Genomic DNA, 26,625 nt, shown 5'->3' on the forward strand with positions numbered 1-26,625 from the left:
AATTAAATTTTTACAAAAAAAAATTACAAGATATACTTTGGCGAAAAATAGCAAACTACCTAAATAAAAAAAAAAGAGTATTTCTAAAATACCCACCTGAACCTTGATACCAATGTAATAATAATAATAATAATAATAATAATAATAATAATAATAATAATAATAATAATAATAATAATAATAATAATAATAATAATAATAATAATAAATAAAAAGTACTCTAAAAAAAAGCATCAATATAAACGCAAAATATAAAATTTATAAATAAACCCAACTTCAAATAAAAAATTACAAAATAATAGATTTAGAGAAATGTTAAAGGGTCATCAGAATTTATTAATTTTAGTCATCAGTTAGTCATCAACATTTAAAGTATAGGATAAAATATGTTAGGTTACTAGATTAAAAGAATTAGAGTGAAAAATTAAATTGATAATTAAGTGATAATCAAAATTAATAAAATTTGATAACTCCTAATATTTTTCATAAATTTATTATCAATAACTATACATAGAATGCAAAGAACTCCCAACATAAAAAATAAAAATAAAAACACCAAAACATAAAATTACTACAATATCTAAAGACAAAAAACAAAATATACCCAACATAAAAAAACAAAAATACCAAAATAGCCAAGAATAAAATTACCAGACGAACACAAACATTAAAATTACAAATAACCACAAATAAAAAAAGGCCAAATAAACAAACAAGACTTTATCCCTTATTCGATTCTTTACTCTATTTTATTCTAATTCTGCTTCATTATTTAGATTTTATATTTTAAAAAGGCTTTCTCTTCTCTCCGTATCCAACGAACCAACTTGGATCCCCTTAAACCTTTTAAAATCATTAAAGAAAACACCGTATTATGCAAGAATGCCAATGAAACTGAAATAATAATAAGCTAACATGTGACGTAAGGAATTAAAGGTACATAATAAATTTATTACTAGTAGAAAGTTTTAAATGTTTGAATAAAATTCTACAACCAAATAAAATACTTAATAAGTCTAACCAAGTTGTTATAACCATTTTTTACATCATGTGCTTCTTCTTTTTCTTAATAATGACAACACACAAACAAATTTAGTTCAAAACAATCACAGTTTACTTAATGATAACTCAAAATTCTTTCTTTTTTTTTTATCTTTTTTATTATCATCATTATCTTTTTTTGTTCATCTTCTCTTTCTTGTTTTACTTTCTCATAATTCTTTTTGATTTATTCTCTTAATAAGAATAAAAAAATATATAATACTGTAAAATTAGTAGAAAGAAGAAGAACTTACATTCATTCAACTAAATAAAATTATAATATAATATATACATATTCATTCAAGTATAATATAAGAAACAATGCTCCTAAAAGAAGAAATAAGAGTAACTGAAAAAAAGAAAAAGAAAAAATACAGCATTAAAAAAGATATTTTTATATTTTCATAACAAAATTTTGGTGTCAAAACTTAAAAATTAACGTGTTAAAAAATTTAATATTTTTTGTTCTGATAAATTTTGTATAATTCAAAAATTTTTCTCATTTTTCTCTACATTTTTTGCTGTTTCTTTTTTTTCATCTTTTTTAATTTTATTTTTATCATAATTTTTTTTTGTTTTATTCTCTTAAGAGAATAAAAAAAATAAACAAAAAAAGACAATATCAAATGAAAAATATGAGGACAAGAAAAAATAAAAAACAATTAAAAAAATACACGAAAAAAAATACCAATAAAAGAAGGAAAAGAAAAAAATAGTGTGATTTCACGTGTATATTACGTAAAGGAATTTGTTGGATTTGAACCAACTTGGCTACCAAAAAATTTTAAATGTATAATAAAACTGTTTTTGTTTAAGAAATATAAATAAATACATAAAAAATTAATGCTTTTTATATTTATTTACATGATAGATAAACCCTAATAATAATAGAAATAAAGTTTTCACAAATTATTTTTTATATGGAATACATATTGGTGTATTTGCTGAATATTTGGGAGGGAGGTGTTTTGCGCGTTGTGGGTGTCAGGTTTAACACGCCGGGAGCATGGTGACAGAGCCAGTCAGTGGTGTGGCAGTTTTTTGCCAACACGCAGAGGCGTGGTGATGTGGCGGGTAGAAACGGGTGGCAGTGCCCTGCCAACACGTAGAAGGTGTGTTGCTCTGAAGTCCGTGAAGCGTTGCAGGTTTTTGCTTGTTTCCGATGATGCAGTAGCAATAGGGGGCGGGTTGCAGGCTTGTCTGCATGCAGGGAACAGCCCCACCCTTGTAACCAGCGACAAGGCAATAAAGTTTTATAAATTGAAGCTTCATAAAACCCATTCATGCACATGTATCGAGAGAGAAAAAGAGAGCGTGAAAAAGAGGGGCATCACCGAGAAAGAAGAAGAGAGTGTTGTTAGCCGTGTGTTAGTAGTAGTAATAGTGTGAGTAGTGGCTTGAAAGAAAAAAAAAAAAATATATATATATATATATATATATATATATATATATATATATATATATATATATATATAATTATTAGTTTGTAGTGATAAAAAATGATACGTAATTATACGACATTCGAAAAATATATTATCAATTATTTGGATCATTCAATTTAAGTAAGTTGATAAATTTTATTTTTTATGTATTTAAATTTTTTAAATTTTTGTTATTGTTAGTAGCATATAAAAATATAGTAGGATTTTTTTTTTGTATTTTATGAGTATTTTTGAATAAAATTTTTATTTGTCTAGTATAATTATATTTTATTTTATATAAACGTGAATATATAATTTTTTTGTTATAGTGGGATTAATTTTCTGTATATTTAATAAATAATTTAGATATTAATAAATAAATAAATTTTTTATTTTTAAAAATAAATATGCGAATATTTATTTTCAAAATTTTAATAAATAAATATTACAATAAATATGTGAATATCTATAAAATATGTTATTATTAAATATTTTATTTAATGTAGAAAAAATCATTTATATTTATTTATTTTTAGAAAAAATGTAAAAATATAAATATTTATTTATAATATTTAAAGAAATAAATGTGAATATATAATTTTTTTAAATTTTTTTGTTATAATAAAGTTATTTTTCTGTACATTTAATAAATAATTTAAATATTAATAATTTAATAAATATTTTTATTTTTTGAAAATAAATAAGCAAATATTTATTAAATTATTTAATAAATAAATATTATAATAAATATGTGAATATTTATAACAATATTTATATTGATGTCGATTTGTATTATAAATAAATATTTATTTATAATAATAATTATTTATTTAAACTAATAAATATATTTTGTTGAGCCTAACAAAAATTTGATGGTTCGTAAACTGGATCCGTTGCAGACGTGGAATTCGATGGTCGAAAATTACTTACGCTCAACGGGATTCTACCACGTTTCTACTTTCTAGGATTGGGGTGATAAGAGGATTTTACCTCTTATTAGCTGCTCTGGTGGAAAGGTGGAGGTCAGAAAACTCACACTTTTGTATTGCCGGTGGGTGAGGTTACTGTGACACTGAAAGATGTCGCTCATATATTTGGCCTACCCATTGATAGAGAGCCTCTGAGCGGCTGGACAGATAGTACTAGCAACTTCCTACAGAGCCAAAGCATCGCGATATTCGGTCGCAAACCGATTGTCAGTAATTCTTCGAAATCTTATATAAAGCTGGATTGGGTGTAGCGTATCAGAGACGCAGAGCCATTGGACACTGAGGAGTCTATTAAGAGATACATCAGATGCCAGATTTTTTGTTTGTTCGGTTCGACCTTATTCACAGATAAGTCGACCGCATATGCCCACACAAAGTATCTACCGTTGCTTCGTGATTTCGAACGGATCCATACTTATAGTTGGGGGTCAGCATGTCTCGCACATCTTTACAGAGCACTATGCAGTGCATCACAGTGTGATACTAAGGAGATGGATGACCCTCTTAATCTGTTGTTTGTATGGGCATGGGAGCGACTGCCGTGTATTGTACCCGTACCAAGACAGACCCTTCCACCGGCTGAGATACCAGTTGCCATGAGGTAACAGTTCCTATTTTAGTCCTACATTATATTCACGATACATATTTGATTTATGGTGACTTTTTTAAAATTTTCAATGAACTATGTTTCAGGTGGAGTCATTCGGCACGGACCACGGCGTGGTTATCAAAGACTGCAGCGAGATTTAAGCAGGATATAGACTACATGAACGAGGTAAATATTTAGGGTTCGTGTGATTTCCATTTCTAAATATTAATATTAGGATTCTAATTTTTCAATAATATGTAGCAGTTTGAGTGGCAGTCGTACGAAGGATTGATCATACCCGACGAGTTACATGGACATCTTGAGGTATGTGACATCGTTGCTCCGTTGTTGTCGTTTGAGTGTGGCACCCTGCAAACCAAGTGATGCGTCAGTTTGAGTATGCACAACCACCCCCGCGAGTAGCAAGAGACATTTTACTAGAGGTTGCCAGTCACCTCCGAAACGATTTACTGCTGCCCGGATTGACTCATGTCGGTCTGAGATCATACCCACACCGTCTCTTCTAACAATATGCACTCGTAGATTCCTGAGAAAGAAGTGTCACGCATCAGCTATCTCCCCCTCCACCAAGGCAAAAGAGATAAGCACAATGTTCTGGTTTCCATCTTGTGCAACAGCAACCAGAAGTGTACCTTTGTATTTTTCATATAGGTGTGTGCCGTCAACCTGAACTAGAGGCTTGTAATGCCTGAACACCCTAATGCATGGATTGAAACTCCAAAATACGCGATGAAGTATTCTGACACCGTCCGCCTCCTCACTCCCGTTGTACAGTGATCGTGTTTCTATTTGGACAATTGAACCAAGCATCTTGTGAACCATGACCGAGAGCCACCATGGCAAAGCTTGGTAAGAATCCTCTCAACCACCGAAAAATTTGGCTATAAACTTCTGCTTTGCCAATCAAGCCTTTCGGTAATTGATGGTATAGTTGAACCTTGACTGAACTTCCACTATTATAAATTTCACCTTGATGGACGGGTCAGTCTCAACCAATGGCCTTATAGCCTCAGCAACTGTATCCGAGTTCAACTTGAAATGATCCTGTGAAATCGTTCCCATTGTGCACATGTGCCTACCGTTGTATATGCATATCTTCCAACAACCTTTTTTCCATATCAAGTTGGCTGGGATAAGCCAATCGCACCCACGCCCATTCGTCTTGTATTTTTGCAGAGAACGTCTGTGGCTCAGAGTCATACACATTGTAGTCAACTCCTCTAGAGATAGTATAACTTCTAATTGCTGCGACGACCAACTTTCTAGAACTATATTCCATTCCAATCATGAACTCTTCGTCCTCAGGATCAGCAACGCCTACAGAAAGCAGAAATCATCATTCATTAATCAATCCAAAATATAAATTAACAAAAACGTATTATTCACTCATCACATATCTATGTTTGCATATTCTGAAAATTTCGGTGCATGCATGGTGTCAAAATCCAAGTTACGCATAAAAGGTAGAACATTCATCGGTTGACTAACTGAGGGACGAACCGCTACCTTCTCCACTGCTATCTCAACTCCCACATTAACATCTTCGTCTTCATCACCGACTTCATAAGTGGTTTCGAAATCCTCTTCTTTGTCACTATTATTGCTTCGTACACTGCAGCTCTATTATCCTCTATATCTAAATCATTTTGAATCCCATTTGCCTCTACGTTTTCAAACTCAACATACAACTCAATATGTGGTTGTCGCATTTGAGTCTGCCGGTGAATTTGGAACATATTCTGCATACTCGCTTCGTCAATGATCGGTATAATATCAAACTGTATTAGACCACCAAAAACTACAACCGAATTTCGGTATAGAATACTGCTCACTCTCCTCAACATATCGTTCTCCATGCTTTGACAAAGACCGTTCTGAAGCTCCATTAACGTCATGGTGCATGGAACCACAAACGAAAACAGATTCTGATACACAAACCTCACTCCCTCATGAGTATTCCGTATAATCTCACCGTTGCGATACACTACCAAGTTTGCGGTACCCTCCATTACACTACCAACACACTCAAAGAACACTTTTTTTCGCAATGAAAATGGTGCCGAGCTTTGCCTTATATAGAGGAAAGCACTCAGCACGCCATCCACGTGTTGCTTCATCAGTCAATTAGAGTGAGCCACGTGTCAACACGCCCTATGCGTACTGACTCAGCACGCCTCCCACGTGCTGCAGATTCAACCAAGCATACTTCGCCACGTGTCAACATGCCCTCCATGTGCTGACTCAACATGCCCCCACGTACTGCAGACCTAACCATGCAAACTTCACCATGTGTCAACCACTCCCCCCGTGTGTTGGATACACTCACTACACCCATTTCCAACTAAAAACCCAAATAATAAATCCATAATCAAATTCTTGAGTCCAAAGTTTTTACAAATAAAAAACGTGAAAATATGATGGGAGGACTCGCTGCTCCTTGGAAACATGAACATGCGCCTCTTCTTGTTGTAGAGAGCATGAAATTTTCAATAATGGTCACAACAAAATCATTGCAAAAAACACATTCAAAATCTAACCATTATCCCTAATATCAATAACATGCAATTTCTATTGAATTAAAAAAAATAAATGCCGGGAAAAACAAATAGATGATTCTTTAAAGAAAGAAAAACAAGAAGTAAAGATAGGATGGCGACAATGAAGGAGACAGTACATAGTCAACAGCGATGATGCTGACGGAGGAAGGACTTAGACATCTCAAAGGCGATGCATTGCACGGACGACTTTAGTGACAGAGGAGGTGATGCAAGGGGGCAGAGATGGCGGCAACATCAGCCCAGGGCTGAGGGTCAGAGGACGTGAGGCGAGGCCACAACAAGACAAACGGGACGAGGGGACGGCGACGCGAGACGACTGGGTAGCCAAGGCGGAAACAACACAATGGAGATGGCGACAGACAAGTTGACTGCGACGGAAGGATTGAGAAGCAGAAAGTGATAGATGGTGAAAGTGTGGCTGTTAAATAGAGAGATTGTAGTAAGAAATTAAAGAGGGTTTTTGAGTTTAAGAAACGGTTACTTTTTGTTCATACATATCTACAACAATATTCTATAACAATATTATTATTATTATTATTATTATTATTATTATTATTATCATTATCATCATCATCATCATTATCATTAGCTCAATAGCCAAGCTCAATGGCTGTCTTTGATCATGCATGACCTTAGATTGCCCCTAACTGAGTCTATTACTCTCTTTTGTGACAACAGATCCGCTAGTTATGTTGCCACTAATCTTATTTTTTATGAACAAATAAAACATATCAAGGTGGATTGCCACATCACTCGGAATCACCACCTTTCTGACCTCACTCACTTGATGGCAGTCTCCTCGTCCATTCAGCTTGCAGATTTTCTGATTGACACAGGTCCTTTTGCGGTTAATCTTTTCAAACTAAGACTTCTAAATATTCACCGCCCTAATTTCTGGGAGGATGTAAGTTGAGTTATAAATTATTAATTATGCGCTAGTTGGCATTTTGGTTTGTTACCCCTAATGCCTCGGCAAAATTAGTTAGTCAATTACTATTATTATATATATATATATATATATATATATATATATATATATATATATATATATATATATATACAATAGCTATTAGGGTATTCAATTTAATTTTGTTGAGAATTCATTCCGCCACTTTTAATATTAGTTCTCTGTTTACTTTCCTTTCTTTTTCTCACTCTCTTGAACTATCTCTCTTCTCACCTCCTTCTCTCTAGGGGTGTCTGCGGATCGGATCGGATCGGATATGGCCAAAATTTCGATCCAATCCGCACTAAAATTATCGGATCGGATCGGATCCAATATCCGCAATTTTTAAGGTTGGATCGGATCAGATATCGGATATATCCGCAAAACACAAAAATATTTTTAAAAGCTTATTTTTATTAAAAAAATATCAATAAAATTTATTTTTTCTATTCTTTTAAATATGTTTACTCTTAAAATAATATTAAACATACTTTTCTTGAATAATAAATTAAAATAATTTAACATATATGATAATTATTAGTTAAAATAAAGCATAAAAAGAATATTTTACTTATTTATTTCTTTATTTTTGCGGATACGCGGATATGCGGATACCAACACAAAATCCGCAATCCGATCCGAAAGCCTTGCGGATCGGATCCATATCCGCAATTTTCGGATCGGATTCAGATAAACACTGCGGATATGTGGATCGGATCCGATCCATGGACACCCCTACTTCTCTCTACCCATTCTTTCTTTGTTCTCAGACTCATCTAATAGTGTTTGATGAGACTGAAGCCTCTCTTTCACCAATTTCTATGTAGGGGTGTTTAAATTCAAACCGATCCAAATTAAATTGTTCATCTAATTCAACCCAAACCAAAAATTGATTAAAATCGCACAAAATTGGATTTAATTGAATTCTATTTTTTGCAAACCGCTGGATTAGATCGGATTTTAGATATACTTTTCATAACACAAAAATTAATTTAAACCGCACAATGTACTATAATATTATTATTTTATTATCATATTTACAATCATACTTATAACATGTTCAATTTATTATATATTTTTATAGTATTAATGTATTATTATTATTTAATAAATATTTTATGTTCAAAATGTGATTTATTTATTTATTTTAACTAACCTATAATTTTATTTCTATTGTTATGTTATCGCTGGTTTTTAAAATATTGTTGAGAGTTATTATGTCATTGTTGGTTATTTAAAATTTGATGTTGTGACTTGTTATATATATTTAATTTATTTAACTTACAAAACCGCAAATCTAATCCAATCAAATCCAAACCATTTGAAATTAGATTGGATTGGACCGAATTTTTTTTAAAAATATCCAATCCGAATTGCACCGCAAGTAAAATTAATGTTCGAATTGGATGAGTTTTTGACTCAAAATCCGATCCGAGCCGCACGGCGAACACCCCTATCAACAGGGACACGCGGTAACTATTTTGAATTATAACTCGTTAGCTTTATTGTGTTATTGTTATGTGTAACAAAATCAAGATAAATATTTACAAAATAATTGTTTACAAATATTATATAAGTTTATTTATTTATTTTTTTAACAGTATTTAATTTGAAGCAAAAACAAAAATTTATATTCATACATAATTCTAATAGATAAAAAATATTTTATTTTTTAAAATTTTATATTCGTTTTATTAAATCATCTCTAATTTTATTACTTTTTTAAAATTATTAATTTTTACTTTTATTATATCCCTTCATTGTATCACATACTATTATACTGTAATTTTATATCTTCTCTTACTATTATTAAAATTGTCTCACCATCACTGTTGTCTTATTCTCTTTTCTCATGTTCTTCTCCTTCTCCCACCTTTTTACCCAATCATAATTAATTATCACCAAATATCATTATTGTAATTTTCAATTTTGTCTATCATTTTAATTTATAACCATCAATTTTGTTAATTTTTATGAGTTAAAATGTTATTAAAAGAATTCGTTTTTGTCTTTTAAATATCTAGATGTATAAAAATAATAGTTTTTTCTTAATGTGCGTATTAAATCGTCTTATTGTTCTATTAAGAAAAAATTTAAAACATAAAGCATTCAAGATTTTTGCTTAAATTATTAAAATTTGATGCCAATAATCCTAAAAAATAATATCAAAACATTATTGTAAATTTTTAACTAATAATTATAAGTTTAAGGGTAAATACCATTTTTTGTCTCTGACATTTTCTCTGTGAGACATAATGCACCTTAATCATCCTTAAATCTTAACCAGATTCCCATCTATTAGGAAAAATGGACAAATTGACCCTGCTACCAAAATTTTGTCCATATACTAATGAGCCACGCATGGCTCATGATCTAAATCCACTTTACATCAAGTGTTTTCCCCCATTCTCTCTTCAATTATTAGTACGTTCCATGAGATTGGGAACATTAACAAAACAGGGCAATGAAACACACAGAGGAATGCAATCCTTGTACAACTATATATAGTCTGAATCTGGATCTCTCCGGAAATGTTGCAAATCTGGATGAGCGTCATATCCTGGCCTACGAGGATTCCTGCAAAAAAAGGCAAGGCAACGCACTAGTAATAATCCATCCAATTTTGTAATATCTATACACAGTATATCAGTTGATTCAATGTTCAACAAAAGATGTCCTTAAACAAGTTTAGATTACCAGCAGGTGATGCCCACAATAACAGTATATGTATGTGTTTTAGGGAGCATATGTGCTAATTCTCCTGTATTTGCTTCAATGAACCGGATTCCCTTTAAGACTGAAACTTCTTGTTTCACTAAGCAAAAGCGAAACAGTGAGAAGTAGCTCGTGTAAATGTGACAAATGATCCCTAGGGTTATTAGCTTCTCAAATTATTCGCAAAAGATTCAAAATTTGAATTACGACAAATTGATTTAATTAGCAAGAGCTTGCGCAAGCTCTTGCTAATTAAATCAATGTCACTTAACTCTTTTGCGAATAATTTGAGAAAATAATAACCCTTAAATTTATAATATAAATCCTTCATAAACTTGTAATTGGATTCCCAAAGGTTCAGGGGTTTACATTCCATCCATCTTACAAATAATTTCCTCCTCAAAATTTCATGTCACCACCTACATCTTATCCGGAAATTCTTTTGCCTTGTGTCCTGCTTTCCCACAAGAATAGCAAGCACTCTTCCCGGTCAAACAAGGGTTGTCTCCAAGGTTTCTCTTACCCTTTGGGCATTTCCTAGCAAGTTGATCATCCTGGGGTTGCTTTCTGCAACTTTGAGCATCATTCGTAGTGCAGATACTTGGCTCCTGTCAAAAATATCATGGAGATTGATCCACATCCTTGAACCTTTGGCTTTGAGGGGCTAAACTCTTATAAAAGTTTTTCTGTAATTGCCTCCTCTGACTAGCCTGAGTCATTGCCCACTTCTTATAGCACTCTTCAGCTATCTGACTCTTGTTCACTAACTCTGTGAAGTTTGTAATTACCACTGGACCTACTGTATTGAGAATCTCTGCTCACAATCCTCCTCGGTACTTAATACACTTCTACTCTTCGTAGTGCTCAGGGGCTCCTTGACACGCCTTAGAAAAACGAAAAAGTTCCTCAAATTTGTTCGTATATTCGACCAGAGACATATCCACTTCGTTAGCTGCAGTATCTCCACTTCGTTAGCTGCTTGGACTGAATTCGGGAAGAACTTCTTATATAACTCCCTCTTGAAATCCTCCCAGGTGATCTCGGCATCATTTCATTGAAGTAAAGGCCTCACACCTTGCCACCAAAATTGTGCTCCTCCTTTAAGCATGTATGTGGCAAATTCTACATACTGATTCCTGGGGACATGTTGGGCTTGCAGTGCCCTTTCGATATCTTGAAACCAATCATTGGCATCCATGGGATTAGTGGTTACTCTGAACTCAGGCGGGTTAATCTTCAGAGAAGTAGCTAAAGTCGTAACCTTCCCTTTTTCGAGACCGTTTCTCCAATTCCTATCCTGACGCTCCAATTGTTCCACCATTCTATTTGCAGCAACAGCTGTATCATGCATGGCCGCAGCCATCACAGTCATAGTAACCATCAAATCGGTTGCATCCTCTCTAAAAGTCCCTTCATTATCACCTCGCATGTTCGTGTCAATCTTAATCCTATTCACATCAAAGAACCACTATGCACACAATCATACATCTTTAAATCCTCTTATCAATCTTTTTCTAAAGTCAACTATACATAAACAGTAATCATTAGTTTTCATCATTATCATTCCTTATTCATTTACTAAACCATCATCGCTTATTTAATCATTCCAACTTTATTCCCTAAATCTTCACAATGACCAACCTTTCTTTCAATAAGAATTGAGACCTCACCTCATAGTTATCCTATATGACTTCTTCCAAACATCAATAACCATCGAACTTATTACTTAAGCATACTCTTGAAGATAGATTATTACAAGCTATACTTGGAATTCAGGTATCCTCCTCAAAGGAAACTAGTCACCATTGATATCGACACATCTGAGATCGCTAAATGTTTGGGAGTTCCTCTATTCAATCCTTTTCCTTCTTCTTGTTGCTGGATATCTCGTTTGTACACATCTCTTTCATTACATCGATGTGGAGTACCTCGCGAAATAGCAATAGAACTTTTCCAGACATTTGTAATTCGTTAGTATTCTATAGTTCTCAATTAATTAAACATTGTTATCCATTCCCTTTAATGTTATATCGATATCACCATGGATAATAAAGATTCTCATCCAACTCCTTTTCATCTAAATAATAATTCTCTTGAAAGAGCTCTACGCTCTCATCATGGTTATGGTCTAATATTACCCGGCAATATATCAAAACCCCGCTTATTTCATAATAATTATTAGGGACATGGTTTACGACTAAGTTTTGGCAAAACAAAATCTTAGAAGGATCTATCCTCATAACAAGTTTGTCCTAACTCAAACCGAGTTCTATCAGAAAGTTCAAATTGGTTCTAAGCTCACCACCTTTACTTTGGGCAACAACCCCTCAGAATCCTCAAAATCCATACATGAATCAAGTAAACTAGCTCTCTAGTTGCGCGAAACTAGGCACATCCACTCCTCTGAGTGTCAAAACGCCACACAAAATCAAGGAATTCAGTCATTACAATCAATCATCACAGTCAACATAATAGCAATTTTTCAAACAAGTCCTAATTCCATCCAGCAAACCCAGCATTCACACAAGTATATTTTCCTAACTTCAACCTCCTTTGACTCGTTGACTTCTAATGCTCCCAACCTAGTACCTCTAGCCTCCTAGCATTTTTAAGTTGTCTTTGACAATCTATCAGCATCCATATACACGCAATCCAACGATATTAAGTTGGCCAGACTTAATACCAATAGCGTTGATCAAAAGATGCGGATATAGCTCTAACTCTAGCCTCCTTGCCAAGGCCTAATGCATAACAAGCATTCAGAGTATGTAATGAAACATAGTCAGTCCACTCCTTAAGCTCTAATAAGAAGGATTACTCTGATACCATATTGTAACATGCTCACAATTAGAATACCACGAGCACGGTATTCTAATAGTAAGTGTGCTACAGTCTTCTTCTTCGTCTATCTATTAACGTCATGGTCTTTTGGGTGTTTGCTAAGTATCAAGTTTAGATTTTTACCATTTGTCTACATTGACTTTGATGGGGTACCAAGGGAGGTCATATGGAAGGTTTTAGAAAAGAGGAGAGTAAGAATCGCATATATTCGGATAATTAAAGACATGTATGATGGGACCACAACTAGTGTGAAGACTCAAGGTGGTGTGACAGAGGAATTCCCTATTGGTATAGGATTACACCAGGGATCATCCTTAAGTCCATACCTTTTCACATTAGTCTTGGAAGTACTCACAAAGCACATCCAAGAGCCTGTGCCATGGTGCATGCTTTTTGCCGATGATATCGTCCTTATGGGAGAGTCAAGGAAAGACCTAAATAAGAAGTTGGAGTTATGGAGAGAAGCTCTAGAAGTGTATGGTCTGCGCATAAGCCGTAGCAAGACGGAATATATGGAATGTAAATTCAGTCTGAGAAGGGAAAACCCCAATATAGAGGTGAAGATTGGAGAAAACATCCTACGAAAAGTTAAAAGTTTTAAGTATCTTGGGTGCATCATACAGGATAACAGAGAGATTGAACAAGATGTAAATCATAGGATCCAAGCAGGTTGGTCAAAATGGCGGAGTGCATCTGGTTTTATATGCGACGAAAAAGTGCCTTTAAAACTTAAAGGTAAATTCTATCGCACCGCTATAAGACCGGCTATGCTGTATAGTACGGAGTGTTGGGCGGCTAAAGGGGAGCACGAACATAAGCCGAGTGTGGTAGAGATGAAGATGTTGAGATGGATGAGTGATCATACGCGATTGGATAAAATAAAGAATAAAGATATAAGGGAGAGAGTTGGAGTAGCACCCATTGTGGAAAAGATGGTTGAATTGCGTCTCAGGTGGTTTGGACATGTGAGAAGAAGACCGATAGAACATCCAGTCAGGAGGGTGGATGAGATGGAAGAGGGACAAAGGGCGAAAGGCAGAGAAAGACCTAAGAAGACCATCCATGAAGTGGTCAAACGAGATCTACATGTAAACGGTCTCTCTGTAGACATGATACATGACAGAGCACAATGGCGTCGTTTGATTCATGTAGCTGATCCCACTTAGTGGGATAAGGCTTTGTTGTTGTTTGTTGTTTAGAACAAGACTCAAGTGTTGATTCATGAAGCGGAAAATGCTAAGGTCCTTTTGTATATGTTTTATGCTAAGAGTTTGATATTTTATGTTTAGGATACGCCAATTTTAATCATGAATTTCATATTTTATCATACAAAATATCTAGGCTTGCCATCCCTTGTCCTTCACAAAAGTGCACCTTCGTGTGTTGTGTGATCCAAATTCCATGCTATGTATTTGCAAACACAACCTTTCTTGTTCTCCGTGTGTCTTGTTTTATTCTCATAACCAAAAGCAACCTATGTACTTCTAGCTCAAAAGCCTAACCAACCATTTGAAACCAGTACGTATTTGCAAAATCTATGAATATAGTTGATGGTATGACCAAGATGTTCAACAAAGGATCAAGTACATGTTTAAATTCTTTTTGTAATATTTTCTTTAACCTTAATCATTAACAACACCCCCCCCCCAAAAAAACACACGCAAAAAAAACCCCAAAAAAACATTGATCCAGATTGGACTAAGATTAATATATGAAAAGGAGGTGAAAAAGTGAGAAAGGTAAAAAAGAAAAGAACTTGGAAGATATAAATGACATTTGCTTTAATATACAATATATGAATATGAATTTATGAAATATGATGTACGCTACCATACCTTGTAAACCTGTTAGGCTCAAAACCAGGAACACCAGGAGGACCATATGGATCAAATCGAGCACCGGGAGGAACACCCCTATTTCAATATATTTACATTTGGATATAAGCTTTAATATATGCCATAGCTATTGATTAAAGTGCAACAAAATGAAGAAATAGACTTACAGCTGTCCTCCAGGAAAGCCTGGTTCTCCACCGATACCGCCAATACCACCGAAGAAACGGGGATCATTAGGCCCTGCATCCATGTGTTGAACTCAGCATTAATGATACTGGTCGATAGAAAATAATACCCACTCAGTTGCTTACTATTATTAGATCGTGCCTTACATACCTACAAGCATGCTCCCACCAATGTTGTGATCACCCCTAAAGCCAATGATGAATGTTTCATGAAAAGAAAAGAACGATTAAGACCACGGGCTAACAATTGAGTACAAAGGTAATACAGGTAAACTATACCTTGAAGGATACATTCCAGCAGCCGCTCCCGGAAAAAGATCACTACCAGACCCAATGGAAACAGGAGGGAACACAATTCTGTTTAAAAAGTAACCAAATTTCCAGAGACACAAACATTAGACACAAAATGGACAACAGAGAAATTTTTCTTTTCATCTTAAAGGATTAATATAATCAGGGCATGCATGTGATACCTATAAGGGTATCCTTTGACTAAGTATGAATAGCAAACTTTTTGGATTCAACAAACTCCATTGGTAGAATAGCAAACTTTGAGTTCACCAAACTCCATTAAGATAAAAATAACAATAGAATCTTACCCAGCAGGATGATTTGGGGGAATGGCAGGATCACCAAATCCAGTACCAGTCTCATGTATCTCTTGTCTTTCAGTTGTTTCTGACCTGTAAGTAAACAATGGAGGAAAGAAAAATTTAATGAGGATCTCAAATTGTCGATTCATAAAGTTTTTGCGCCAATGCTTCCTATACTAGTAGTGCAACATAGCAGGTCGACACAACTACGCTTTGCTCACACAAAAGTAGCTAACCCAAGAATGCTCTTGCAACAGTAGTTTCCAAACAGTTGATCTAGAGGAACTGCAAACTTAGGTTTTTCTTTAAACAGCATTGCTATAATTAATCAATTCAATGTTATCGACATCAAAACAGTATACTTCATTTAGCTGTTTCTAATCAAAACAAACATGTACAGGTAAGTTGATTTAAATATAGCATAAGAGACACATAATAGTTTTCTTAAAAGCTTTCTGTTTCTCAGTTAATCATATTGGTGCACTTATTAAGAGAAGTGAGTATACCGGTTAAGTTTTCGGGCCAACAATGAAGTTCTTAAAATTCTGATCTGCCAATATTAGACGAATATACATATGAAGTTTATCAGAGAAAGATTAAATTTTAAGGAACAGGTTCCTGCTAGAATTAAAAGTTCATCTTGTCATTTTGTGTAAAGCTTTTATAGATAAAATTGTCCATGGAAATAAATAAGCCACTTGACCGGCAAATGCGAGAAACCACAAAACACATGCACATAAACAAATAAAGCAACACTACTTAGACACATAATAATATAATGTATACAAAACTAGAAAACAGGAATAGATAACTCATAATCCTCCACGCAGTAAAACTAGTTCACTCCACATGACTGAGCAGTAAAATAGAAAAAACTTAAAACTGAAACTAGATCAGAATTTGAGTTCATGTAACAACCAATTCACAAAGGTTAAAGCATTTGCTCCAAATATGTGACAAGGTTTGCGCTCACAGATTGAGTTGAAAAGTACACCAAATTTACAACATTCGAATCTACCTTTTATTTGACGAGCTAGCATTAGCAGAACCATCAAATTTAGATAAGATATCCCCATCTATTATCTTTACAAGCTTGTCCAAATTCTTGAAGTGCTGAGAATAATTGCTACCGCCATCCTCTCCTGCATATTTCCCAACACTGCACATTTATGGAGGAAAGCAACTATTAAAAAAATAAAATAAAAAAGCTCCAAAATCCCTATAACCCCCAGTTTCAATGCAGGAAAACCCTGTTCAAGAATCCAACTGCATGTGTGTTTGATTTAGGAAAAAATTCTTATTTTTATATTTCTACAATATCAGAAAAAATGAAAATAGAATTAAAAAATGAAATAGAAACTGTAACCATATTTTAAAGGAAAGCTCAAAATGGTATCACACAAGAGTCAATTTGGTCCTGAAGCTGAAAGATACAAACCTTAGATAAGTTTGTCACATTAAATAGTGACCCTTTAGGGAACATTTTGAGTGTTAACCTATTTTTAAAATCTAACATGGTTCAAAGTTTCCTTCCTTCTATATAGAGAACTTGCAAAAAAGAAATCATCAATTCAAAAATAAATAAATAAAGAACAAAAAATTTAAATCCAATTACTTAATGTCAAGGTGGACAGGCTCCGAAGACCCTTCAGACAAAGCATCAACGAGCAATATTTCGTTCATCACAAGGCACTTCAAGAGTACTTTTTTCGAATCCCTTTCTGGGTTTGCGTAAACGAACGCGTACTCGTCATTTAGCTCGTTCCAGTGATCAACCGCTACCTCCTCTACACAAAAAATAAAAAACGCATCGCAAAAATGAAAATTCCAAATTTTCCGAAAAATAAAGAATATATATATAGAGAGAAAGGGTTCTACCGTTGGAAGAATTGGAAAGCGCAGTGTCGGAGAGGGCTTGGGAACCAGTCGCGGTGAGGACGTAACCGGAGGCGAGGAAGGAGGAGTGAACGGCAAAGGCGATTTTGTCGTTTTGGTTGCGGAAGGTGGGCCTCGACGCCCTGATCACAGCCAACACTGTCTTGTCACTCACCATTGACGTTTATGGTTTTCACTTTTCAGCACGAGACGGCAGTGTCGTTTTCAGCTTAGGGAGTTTGGCAACAAAGTCAACAACTAAAAGGAAGAAGAAACCCGAGGAAACCCCTTGCTGTTCATTCTCTTCTTTAGGCTGTGTTCAGTCTCTTCACGGTCTAAATAAGCGGTTTTGCCGTCAGTTTGAAGAATAGAAAACTAACCACGAACAAAAACAAAAAACAAAAAACAAAAAACAAAAAAGCATACCACTGTACAAAAACTTTAACAAAATTATTGAAGAGTAAATAGCGATAAAAAAAAAAAAAAAGTTGTGACCTAATACCGCTTTTAAATTATCCTACTAGAATTTGTCTGTGTCCCAAGAATTTTGTTTTGGCTTTGCTTTTTTTTTTTTTTACTTTAATTCTTTAATTCTCTTTTTATTTTTTTAAATAATTTTTTTATTTAAATTCATTCTTTATAATTTTTTCTTTTTTTTTTACTCTTTATTTTTCTTGTCTTTCTCTCACTCAACCATTATTATATTCTCACTCGTATCATAAACTCAAAAGAAGGAAGAAATTCACATTCAAATCCAAGGAATGTGAAAAAAGAGAAAAAAATTGGTGTTTGTGACAAAGAAAGACTTCTATGAAAGAAGAAATTGATATGTACTAAAAAAGTCTATTTGATCTTGTATTTGCTGACAAGATATTTCTAATAGGAACCATTAAAAATACATTGAAGGCTATATGAAGAAAGTCGGATGGATTTAGATTAGTAGAATTGGATCAAATCAATTCCAACTCATCTTTGAAGATGACTTTAGATGTTCTCAAAGATAAGAAGAAATCCCCATGACTTTTTAAGAATTTTGTTTTACATGTTCGGAAGTGGACTACAATAGAATTTGTTCTTTTTCCATTTAGATTCGATTTTGAGAGCTTCCAGAAAAATTCAAAACTATTGAAATTGGTCGTAAATTGAGTGAAAAAATTGATGAGATTATTAATATTGATTTTTTTTCTCTATCAGAGAAAAAGAATCCAAAATCTTTAAATATGGAGTTCTAATCAATGGTGATAAAAGAATGAAAGTCTCGATTCAAATGGCTTCTCTAGGAGGTAAGGTATTGAAAATTGGATTGAGATATGAGTGTATTGAGATCTTCTACACTTATTGTGCTTACTGTAATACTCTAACCTTTTGCACCTTATGGTCGCACTAAAAGTTCAGGCATTACCTACTTCTACTCCTTTAAATTCATACTATATTTATTTAATATTGAGTCTTCACGAATACAAACTGAATTTTTACTTAAGAAATCGAAAAGTCTTTACTTTAAATCACTTAATCACATAATTATATTCACATAATATTAACTAAATAGACTTATTTAAAATTTCAAAAATAGAAGTCCTACCCCTCTAATTACCAAAACAATAAATGACGAGGGGAAAAGAAAATTTAAGACTAAACCAAATACAGAAAATGAAAACATATATATACATAAAGCTTTGTAGTTCGGTCGCGACTTTGCGTCAAAACTTTCTGAACCTGCCACTAAAAAAGAAAAGCTATAGGGAGTGAGAACATCGTTCTCGCAGGTTCTCAATAGGAAATGAAATACCATCATTATAAACACAGTTTCTTTTTAAAAATAATACTTTGGAAAAACTTTATGAAATATTTTACTTCGAAAAGGTCGTAAAGAAACTTTCTTTAATTTACAAATCTGTAAGGTAAATAATTTAAAGAAATGAAAAGGGCCAAAGACGTGCTTAAGGACTTTCTACCCATTAACTTACATCACTCATCCCTATCCATCCAATACATAAACTAGAGAAATAAGGCAATACCTAGTCCAACCTGCCTCAACCTCCATCATCACATACCAGGAACAACCCTTAGTGTCACCACCGCCAACATGAGGGATCTCTCAGAAACAAACATAGGCAAAACAGACAAGAAAAAAACAGGTATAGATAGCAGTTACAACATATAAGTCAGGTAGCAGTTAATTACAGTTAGGCAATTAAGCAAATTAAAACAATTGCAAACTCAAACAAGACATACAAGTGCATATGATGCATGTCTGTCCTATGGCCAATGAGTCTCTTTTGTTGGTTATCCAGTCAAACCTGACATGTTTAGTAGCGAATCCTAGACAATCCCCACATGTGCACATCCCTAAGAGTATATATATATATATACACACTTAATCAATTATTTATTATATCATTGGGAAAATCCGAGTTAAAGCATAAAAAGTATGTTTTTTACAATTAAGCACTATTAGGAGAAATTCACAAAAACATACAATTTCAATGAATAAATACAAGATAAATTGATAAATTCTACTCTTTTCAACTCAAAAATTATCATAAAATATGAATTTATCACAGTACCCTTGCGTTATGGATATTTTTGGTTGTGCTTTGTTACGTACATACGACTTCAAGTATCCTAAATACGTATCAATAAATAATGATTAAATACTATCAAAAAACTAATAAATTAAGATCTAAGCAAATAATTTTATCTCTCTATAGGGTACATCCAACAATCTCAATTTTAAAAAGTGCTACATCAGTGGTTTTGAAAAATTTATTATTTCATTATATCAATAATTCATTATTTCAAGCTCCGAGTCCTCGACTCATCCCAACCATTGTGAATCCATAATTTTCTTTCCGAACTCATTAGTTCATCAATTCTCAATTCATATATCTTTCTCTCTTCTCACTTCTCCAAACCCATCCTCAGTACACTAGAAACCTAAGCCTCCGTTCTCGAACTTTTCAAGGTAATTCCAAATTAAATCTCCTAGTACCTTTCACATATTTTGATACCCGAAAATAAGCCAAAGAGTCTTAAATAGGTGTCATAGAAGTTTATAAGCTTGTTGGGAAGGTGAAACAATTAAAAACAAGAATTTAGTTAAAAAACAGGGCATGTGCGCACGCACAGGGGTGTGCATGCGCACACCCAGGAGGATTTTCAAATGTGTGCGTACGCACAAGTGTAAAATTTTTCAATTCTGTTCGCTCGCACAAGGCATACGAACACCCTCAACAGAATGCACCTTCCAACGTGTGCGTGCGCACAGCTTGCAGAACTTCGTTGGTTGTGTGTGCGCACAGAGCGTGCTAGCGCTCTCACCAGTATCCACATCCCCATGTGTGCGTGCACACAAGGCTGTGCGTGTGCACACAAACCAGAAATCACAAATTCTGCAGCGTGCACATAATTCAAATTTTGACACCAAACTTTGAATGATCATAAGTTCCACTACAAAAATCCATTTTCTACAAACTTTATATCCATTTAAATATTTTTCAATGAACTTTAATTTAAAGCAAATTTCAACAAATTTTGAAAACTGATGATCAAGTTATGATCCGTCAAAATTCACCAAAAATAACCTTTTACCAAAATTCACAAATTTCTCAATTCCTTAAAATATATAGCCAAAACCAAATCAAACCATTCCAAACTCCAATTTATATCAAAATCTACCCTTTTCTATCGTAATCCACCATTCATACCAATTTTCCACTCACATTACAATATCATCAACCTCAAACATCGAATATATCACACTAAAACCATTTTTCAATCCACACAATCATCCATCATCATCATGTCACTAACAATCATCATGATTAAACTCATTCAACCCCAATCTCACTCTTCAACATCATTTTATCAACATTAACATCACAATTCATCAAAATAGCCAAAACTCATCAATTCATCATACATTATATCTCAACAAATTAAACAACCAATACAATCCAATCCTATCCTATGGGTCACTAGTCTAAGTGTCCAGAAATATTACATATTATATAGAGGAAACCGAAATCATACCTTGGCCGATTCCCAATATGCACTAAATCACCAAGTTGACCTCAACCAAGCTTCCACAAGTCCTCAAACTCAATCAAGCCCTCAATTCAACTCCAAGCTCCAAGTAAATGTCAATAATCACAACTTCAACTATATATTCACATAATTTCATAACCAATCAACCTAGGGTTCAACTTAATCACAATTTCACAAGGGTTCAAGATATTCTTACCTTACCCAACAGTTTTGGAAGTAAAGCCCAATAGAAATCAAGTGCTAGAGTGTACGTACCCAAAATCACAAAATTTCATTCAATACAAAACTCTAAAATTCGAAATTTTGGAAGGAAGAACTGAGAGAGATTTCATGATTTTCTTACCAGTTTTTTGGATGGATTTTGTAAAGCTCTTGCGAGGATCGCGTGGCCACAAACGGTGCAGCGATCGGAGCTCCATAGCTCAAGTTATGAGCTTGGGAAGATGAACATGAATAGTAACAATGGAACCCTCACTCTCTTCTCACTTCAGCTGTGTGGTGTTATGTTTGATGGTGAATGAGCTGAGTGAGGCTCATTAAAGAGGGTTTTATATGTTGGGCTTGGGCCCAACTTGGGCCCGGTCTAATTCGTTAGCGTTTTTAGCCCGTTTGTCCCAACTTTGGGCCAAACCTTTAAAATTAATGCCCGGTTTTTAATTTCTAATATTTTTCTATGGTTTTCTACTATTTTTAATTTTTCTCGCACAGTAACGGGCAGACTTAAACCGGTTTGACCTGTTCGGCTGCCGGTTCACAGTTTTACTCGGTTTTTTGGAAAAAAATACATTTTCTGATTCAGAAAAATCTACTGAGTCCAAAAATCATATTTAAATCCTCCAATTCTCATTTTAAAATTTTGGTTCCTATTTTGGGAAATATTAATTATTTAATTAGACGATTAATTAGTCTCGGTTCTTACAATTTATATTAAGAATAAACATCTCATTTACATGAAAAATAAACATCTACATGCATATATAAAACTTCCGCTGCATACTGTCTCCCAGCATCGGTCTGCGCGTCCATCATCGATCTTCCAATGATCCATACGCTTCTCCGGTGATGCTGCTGTCGCCACCATCATGCCTGTCGTCGTTTCGTGCCGACGATGCATCCGGCTGAAGGTGCAGAAAATTCTGCTGCCAGACATTGTTCAGCCACGTCGGAATGGTCCTCCATCGCCGGCGCTAGAGAGAGTTAGCATCTCGGTGCCGTCGTCATCCTCAGACTCAGCGTCTCCATCCTCACTAAAACACTTCCATTCACTGTAGTTTTCTTAGGCTTTGACAGCCCAATCCCGTGGCTCGTCTGCCTCGCCTTCTTCTTCACCAAAGGATTCATCAAGCCCAGCCTCGGAAACCGCGTTGTGTACCAGTTCGTCTCACTTTTTGGAAGCTCCTCGCTGGGGTTAGGGTACAGCTTGGTCTTCAGCAAAGCGCTTCTCAAGCCGGCGATCTCGTCGGTTTCAGCGGCACAGATGAGAGAGAGAGAGAGAAGGGGGGAGAGGGAAACTGGTTGGAGGTGTTCGTAATTGTTTGGAATCCTTATTTGCTTTGTATTTAAAATTGAAAATAATTTTGTAATTAATTAATTTAATTATCATTTAATGTTAATTTCAAAAATATCCCCATTGTACACATTGTACACTAATTATATTGGCTCCTTATACTTTCTCTTTTTACAATATGCATTATATCATGATTATGACGTAGCAAATTAGACTTCCAATATGGCAACTCCAAAAACTACTTTTCTTTTTACATCGTTTGAGTGCCACCTCCTTCAACAGGTCTACCAGTGCATAATATATTACCACTTTTTCCTATTTAATTTCTTCTCTTCGGCCAAAGGTGACATTAATATTCTCAACTTGTGAAAGGATTTCATTGCTAGATAATGTTCTTGGTGGAAGCCTTATTTTTTATTTTTCATTAAATTGAATGGTGTTTAATCTAAATTTGTGTCTCTGATCAAGAAAGCAACGATGACCCACAAAACAATACTTTTTGCTGTGATTGAGACGATGAGGGATGTTATCAAAGTTGCGAGATGGGCAAGCAAGTCCTGTGTATGTATTCCACCAGAAAGATTCCCTAACCCAGGAAAATCACTAATTGTCCACAATAAAGATGCGTGCAACTTAAACATTTCCTGTTTTAAAACATCATATGCATCACAATCCTCATCCCATTACTCCTTTAACTCTTTTATTAGAGGTTGCAAATAAACATCTATGCTATTTTCTGGCATTTTCTTGTCAGGAATAATCATTGAAATTATGAATGATGTCAATTTCATACACATCCATGGAGGAGTATTATATGGAATGAGAGAAAAATATTGTGATTTGCACTCAAAGTTCCATGTGGATTGAAACCATCGGTAGCTAATGCAAGACACACATTTCATGCATTGGATGAAAACTTACAGTGCTCCAAATCAAACCCTTTCTAGGCCTCAAAGTCTCTTGGATGTCTCATTGAGTTATTCTTATTCTTAGCCGTAGCATGCCATTGCATATCAACAGTAGTCTTTGACGAATAGAATAATCTTGTCAATCAAGATTTTAAAGGAAAGTAATGCAGAACTTTTATAGGAAGCTTCTTTTTGTTACCAGTAATACTCGATGTCTCACCTTGGTCTTTTTTCTTAAATATCTTTCATCTAGACTTATTACAAACCTTACATGTCTCCCTATTCTCATCTTCTCCGTGATAGAGCATACAATTGTTTAGGTATTCATGTATCTTCAAACAATCCAAATTAAGTTTGATGATGATCTTTTTACCTCAGAAAGTGAACTTGGAATCTTTGCCTATTCAAATGCATCACTCAGTAGTTCTAATATCATCTTTATAGACTTGTTGCTCATATCACATACGGATTTGATATGAAACAACTTCAATATAAAAGATAATTTTGAGTATCTTGTACACCCTTCATATAATGGTTCTTCTCCATCTTTAAGCAGATCACTAAACCCTTTTACTTCGTGAGTTTTATGAGTTTCACTAGGCATCAACCTTTGACCACCACCATCAATGGCTTCATTTTTTATTACGGGTGCTCCATTTCTATTGTTCCCATTAACTCCTAGACCTTTACTAATCAATTTTCGAATGGAATCAACCTCTACCATAAGATTCTGCTCATCAATCATAGGATTTTGTACTATATCCGAAAACTGCTATTTGAGACGTTACTAGTTTTTCCTATCGAGCGCTCTCCATGATAAGACCAAAATGTATATCCTATTGGAAATTGTGTACAAATCAAATGATTATACACCTCATCTCTTGTTAGCCATTTCTTAAAAGCACATGTACTACATGGACATATGATTATTCTATCGTAGAATGATGCACAAAAGCAAAATCAATAAATTTTGAAACACTTTGTGCATACTCGAGAATTTTATAGTTTCTTAATCCACAATTTAGTAACAACTATGAAAATAATTTTTTTAAAAAATATTAATCTACCAATCCTAGTGAAAGAGATATCACTACTTGTTCTTCAAAAAAATAAAATCAGCACATAAGTAAAATGTAACAAGTAAGTTTTTACTCCACCAAAAATAGAAGTGCGTACTTTGGCCTTCAGCTATCTACAATTGTGAAGTGATAGATTAGCTCTTTAACTTTGAACCTATTCGTATATGGTTCAAACAAGAAAACATCTATATCATACAAGTATTTTGTTTAGGACTTTATTTTTTTGAGCAACAGAAAAAATGTTCCTGCCAAAGAAAAAATCTTGGCTACCACAGAATGAAATGCTAAAACATCTAAGAAATGAAATCCCAACATGGACCTTATGAATAAAAGTTAGAAAATTAAGAAACTAATTTTTATTTTTATTTTTTAAAACAAGTGAATTGAATCGTTCAAACACTTACTTCATTATATTTTTCATTAAAAAACTAACTTGAACAAAAATAAATCAGAATCAAAATTAGAAACATAAATGAATAAAATGGATGAAGAATAGTAGTAAAAATAAAGAAGAAATTCTCATCTTATACATGTATCATCATTAGATGTGGTTGAAAATCACATGAACACTATAACCAGCTACTAGCTATATACCACCACTTTGCTAGTCTAAAGTTTCATCTTTACGTGAATAGTCTCACCATTATATGTGCTATTTTTTAGTTGAAGTCCAAGCTATAGCATTTAGTGTTATGTTATGTTAAAATTAAATGTGCTCGCTATTTGTATTCATTCTAATTTCCTGTTCTGAGACCATATAATAAGGACATGAAGGAGAACATTATTATAAAGAAAATTTTCTAATTCAATATTTCATTGCTTTCAAGACCAATCATGATCATATATAAAATCTTTACTAAAATTCAATTATCAAGTCACTATTTTTTATGTATTAGGTTGAAGCTTTATAATACGTTGTAGAGTCCCCAATTAGTAGAGGTACTATCCAATTCCTTCTATATCCGAGTACATCGTCAATCATGTTCTAACTACACAGTGAATGAAATTAGATTGTATATGTTAGCATATCATACATTCCAAACTAAGAACTACATTGCATATATTAGCACCTAAAAACTTACAACTATTCTACTCTGCTAAACAGACTTAAATTAATGACCTTGGAGTAACAATGATCACACCTCAAACTAGCGTCATGGTTATGCTTCTATATTAGCACCTAATAGCTTTTGATGTATATTAGTAATAGACAATAACAACTACTATCAAAGCTTTCAAACACTAATCACAACATGAGGTACAAAAACAAGTTATATATATCGACAAAATTCTTTGGAAACTATAGAGAAGGAGAGAAAAAGCACAAAAAAAAAAAAGCATTAAAAAAGCCTTATAATACATCAGATTCTTCTTCCTTTCTTTTCTTCATCAACTATTACATTTAAAGTAAGATTTATATGTAATGACTAACACCATTTAAATAAGCTTTTTAACACAAAAAGAATATACATAAA

At 33.8% G+C, this 26,625-nt stretch overlaps 1 protein-coding gene and 1 pseudogene across 1 annotated transcript; both read right to left on the reverse strand.

The window, feature by feature from the left end:
- Positions 1–5,450: 5,450 nt before the first annotated feature.
- Positions 5,451–6,070, reverse strand: LOC148563584 (uncharacterized; annotated as a pseudogene).
- A 3,668-nt stretch (positions 6,071–9,738) lies between these two features.
- On the reverse strand, positions 9,739–18,149 carry LOC107643310 (putative proteasome inhibitor). The gene is made up of 9 exons (XM_016346923.3): positions 17,613–18,149; positions 17,350–17,521; positions 16,753–16,893; positions 15,741–15,824; positions 15,421–15,498; positions 15,293–15,327; positions 15,124–15,196; positions 14,957–15,034; positions 9,739–10,142 (listed from the first exon to the last, which is right to left on the reverse strand). Exons 1-9 carry the CDS (start codon positions 17,785–17,787, stop codon positions 10,064–10,066), a joined length of 915 nt encoding a protein of 304 aa, XP_016202409.1. The 5' UTR covers positions 17,788–18,149; the 3' UTR covers positions 9,739–10,063.
- Between the last annotated feature and the right edge of the window lie 8,476 nt (positions 18,150–26,625).

This window comes from Arachis ipaensis, chromosome B5, assembly GCF_059453495.1.
Source record: "Arachis ipaensis isolate K30076 ecotype BB chromosome B5, ASM5945349v1, whole genome shotgun sequence".
NCBI lineage: Eukaryota > Viridiplantae > Streptophyta > Magnoliopsida > Fabales > Fabaceae > Arachis > Arachis ipaensis.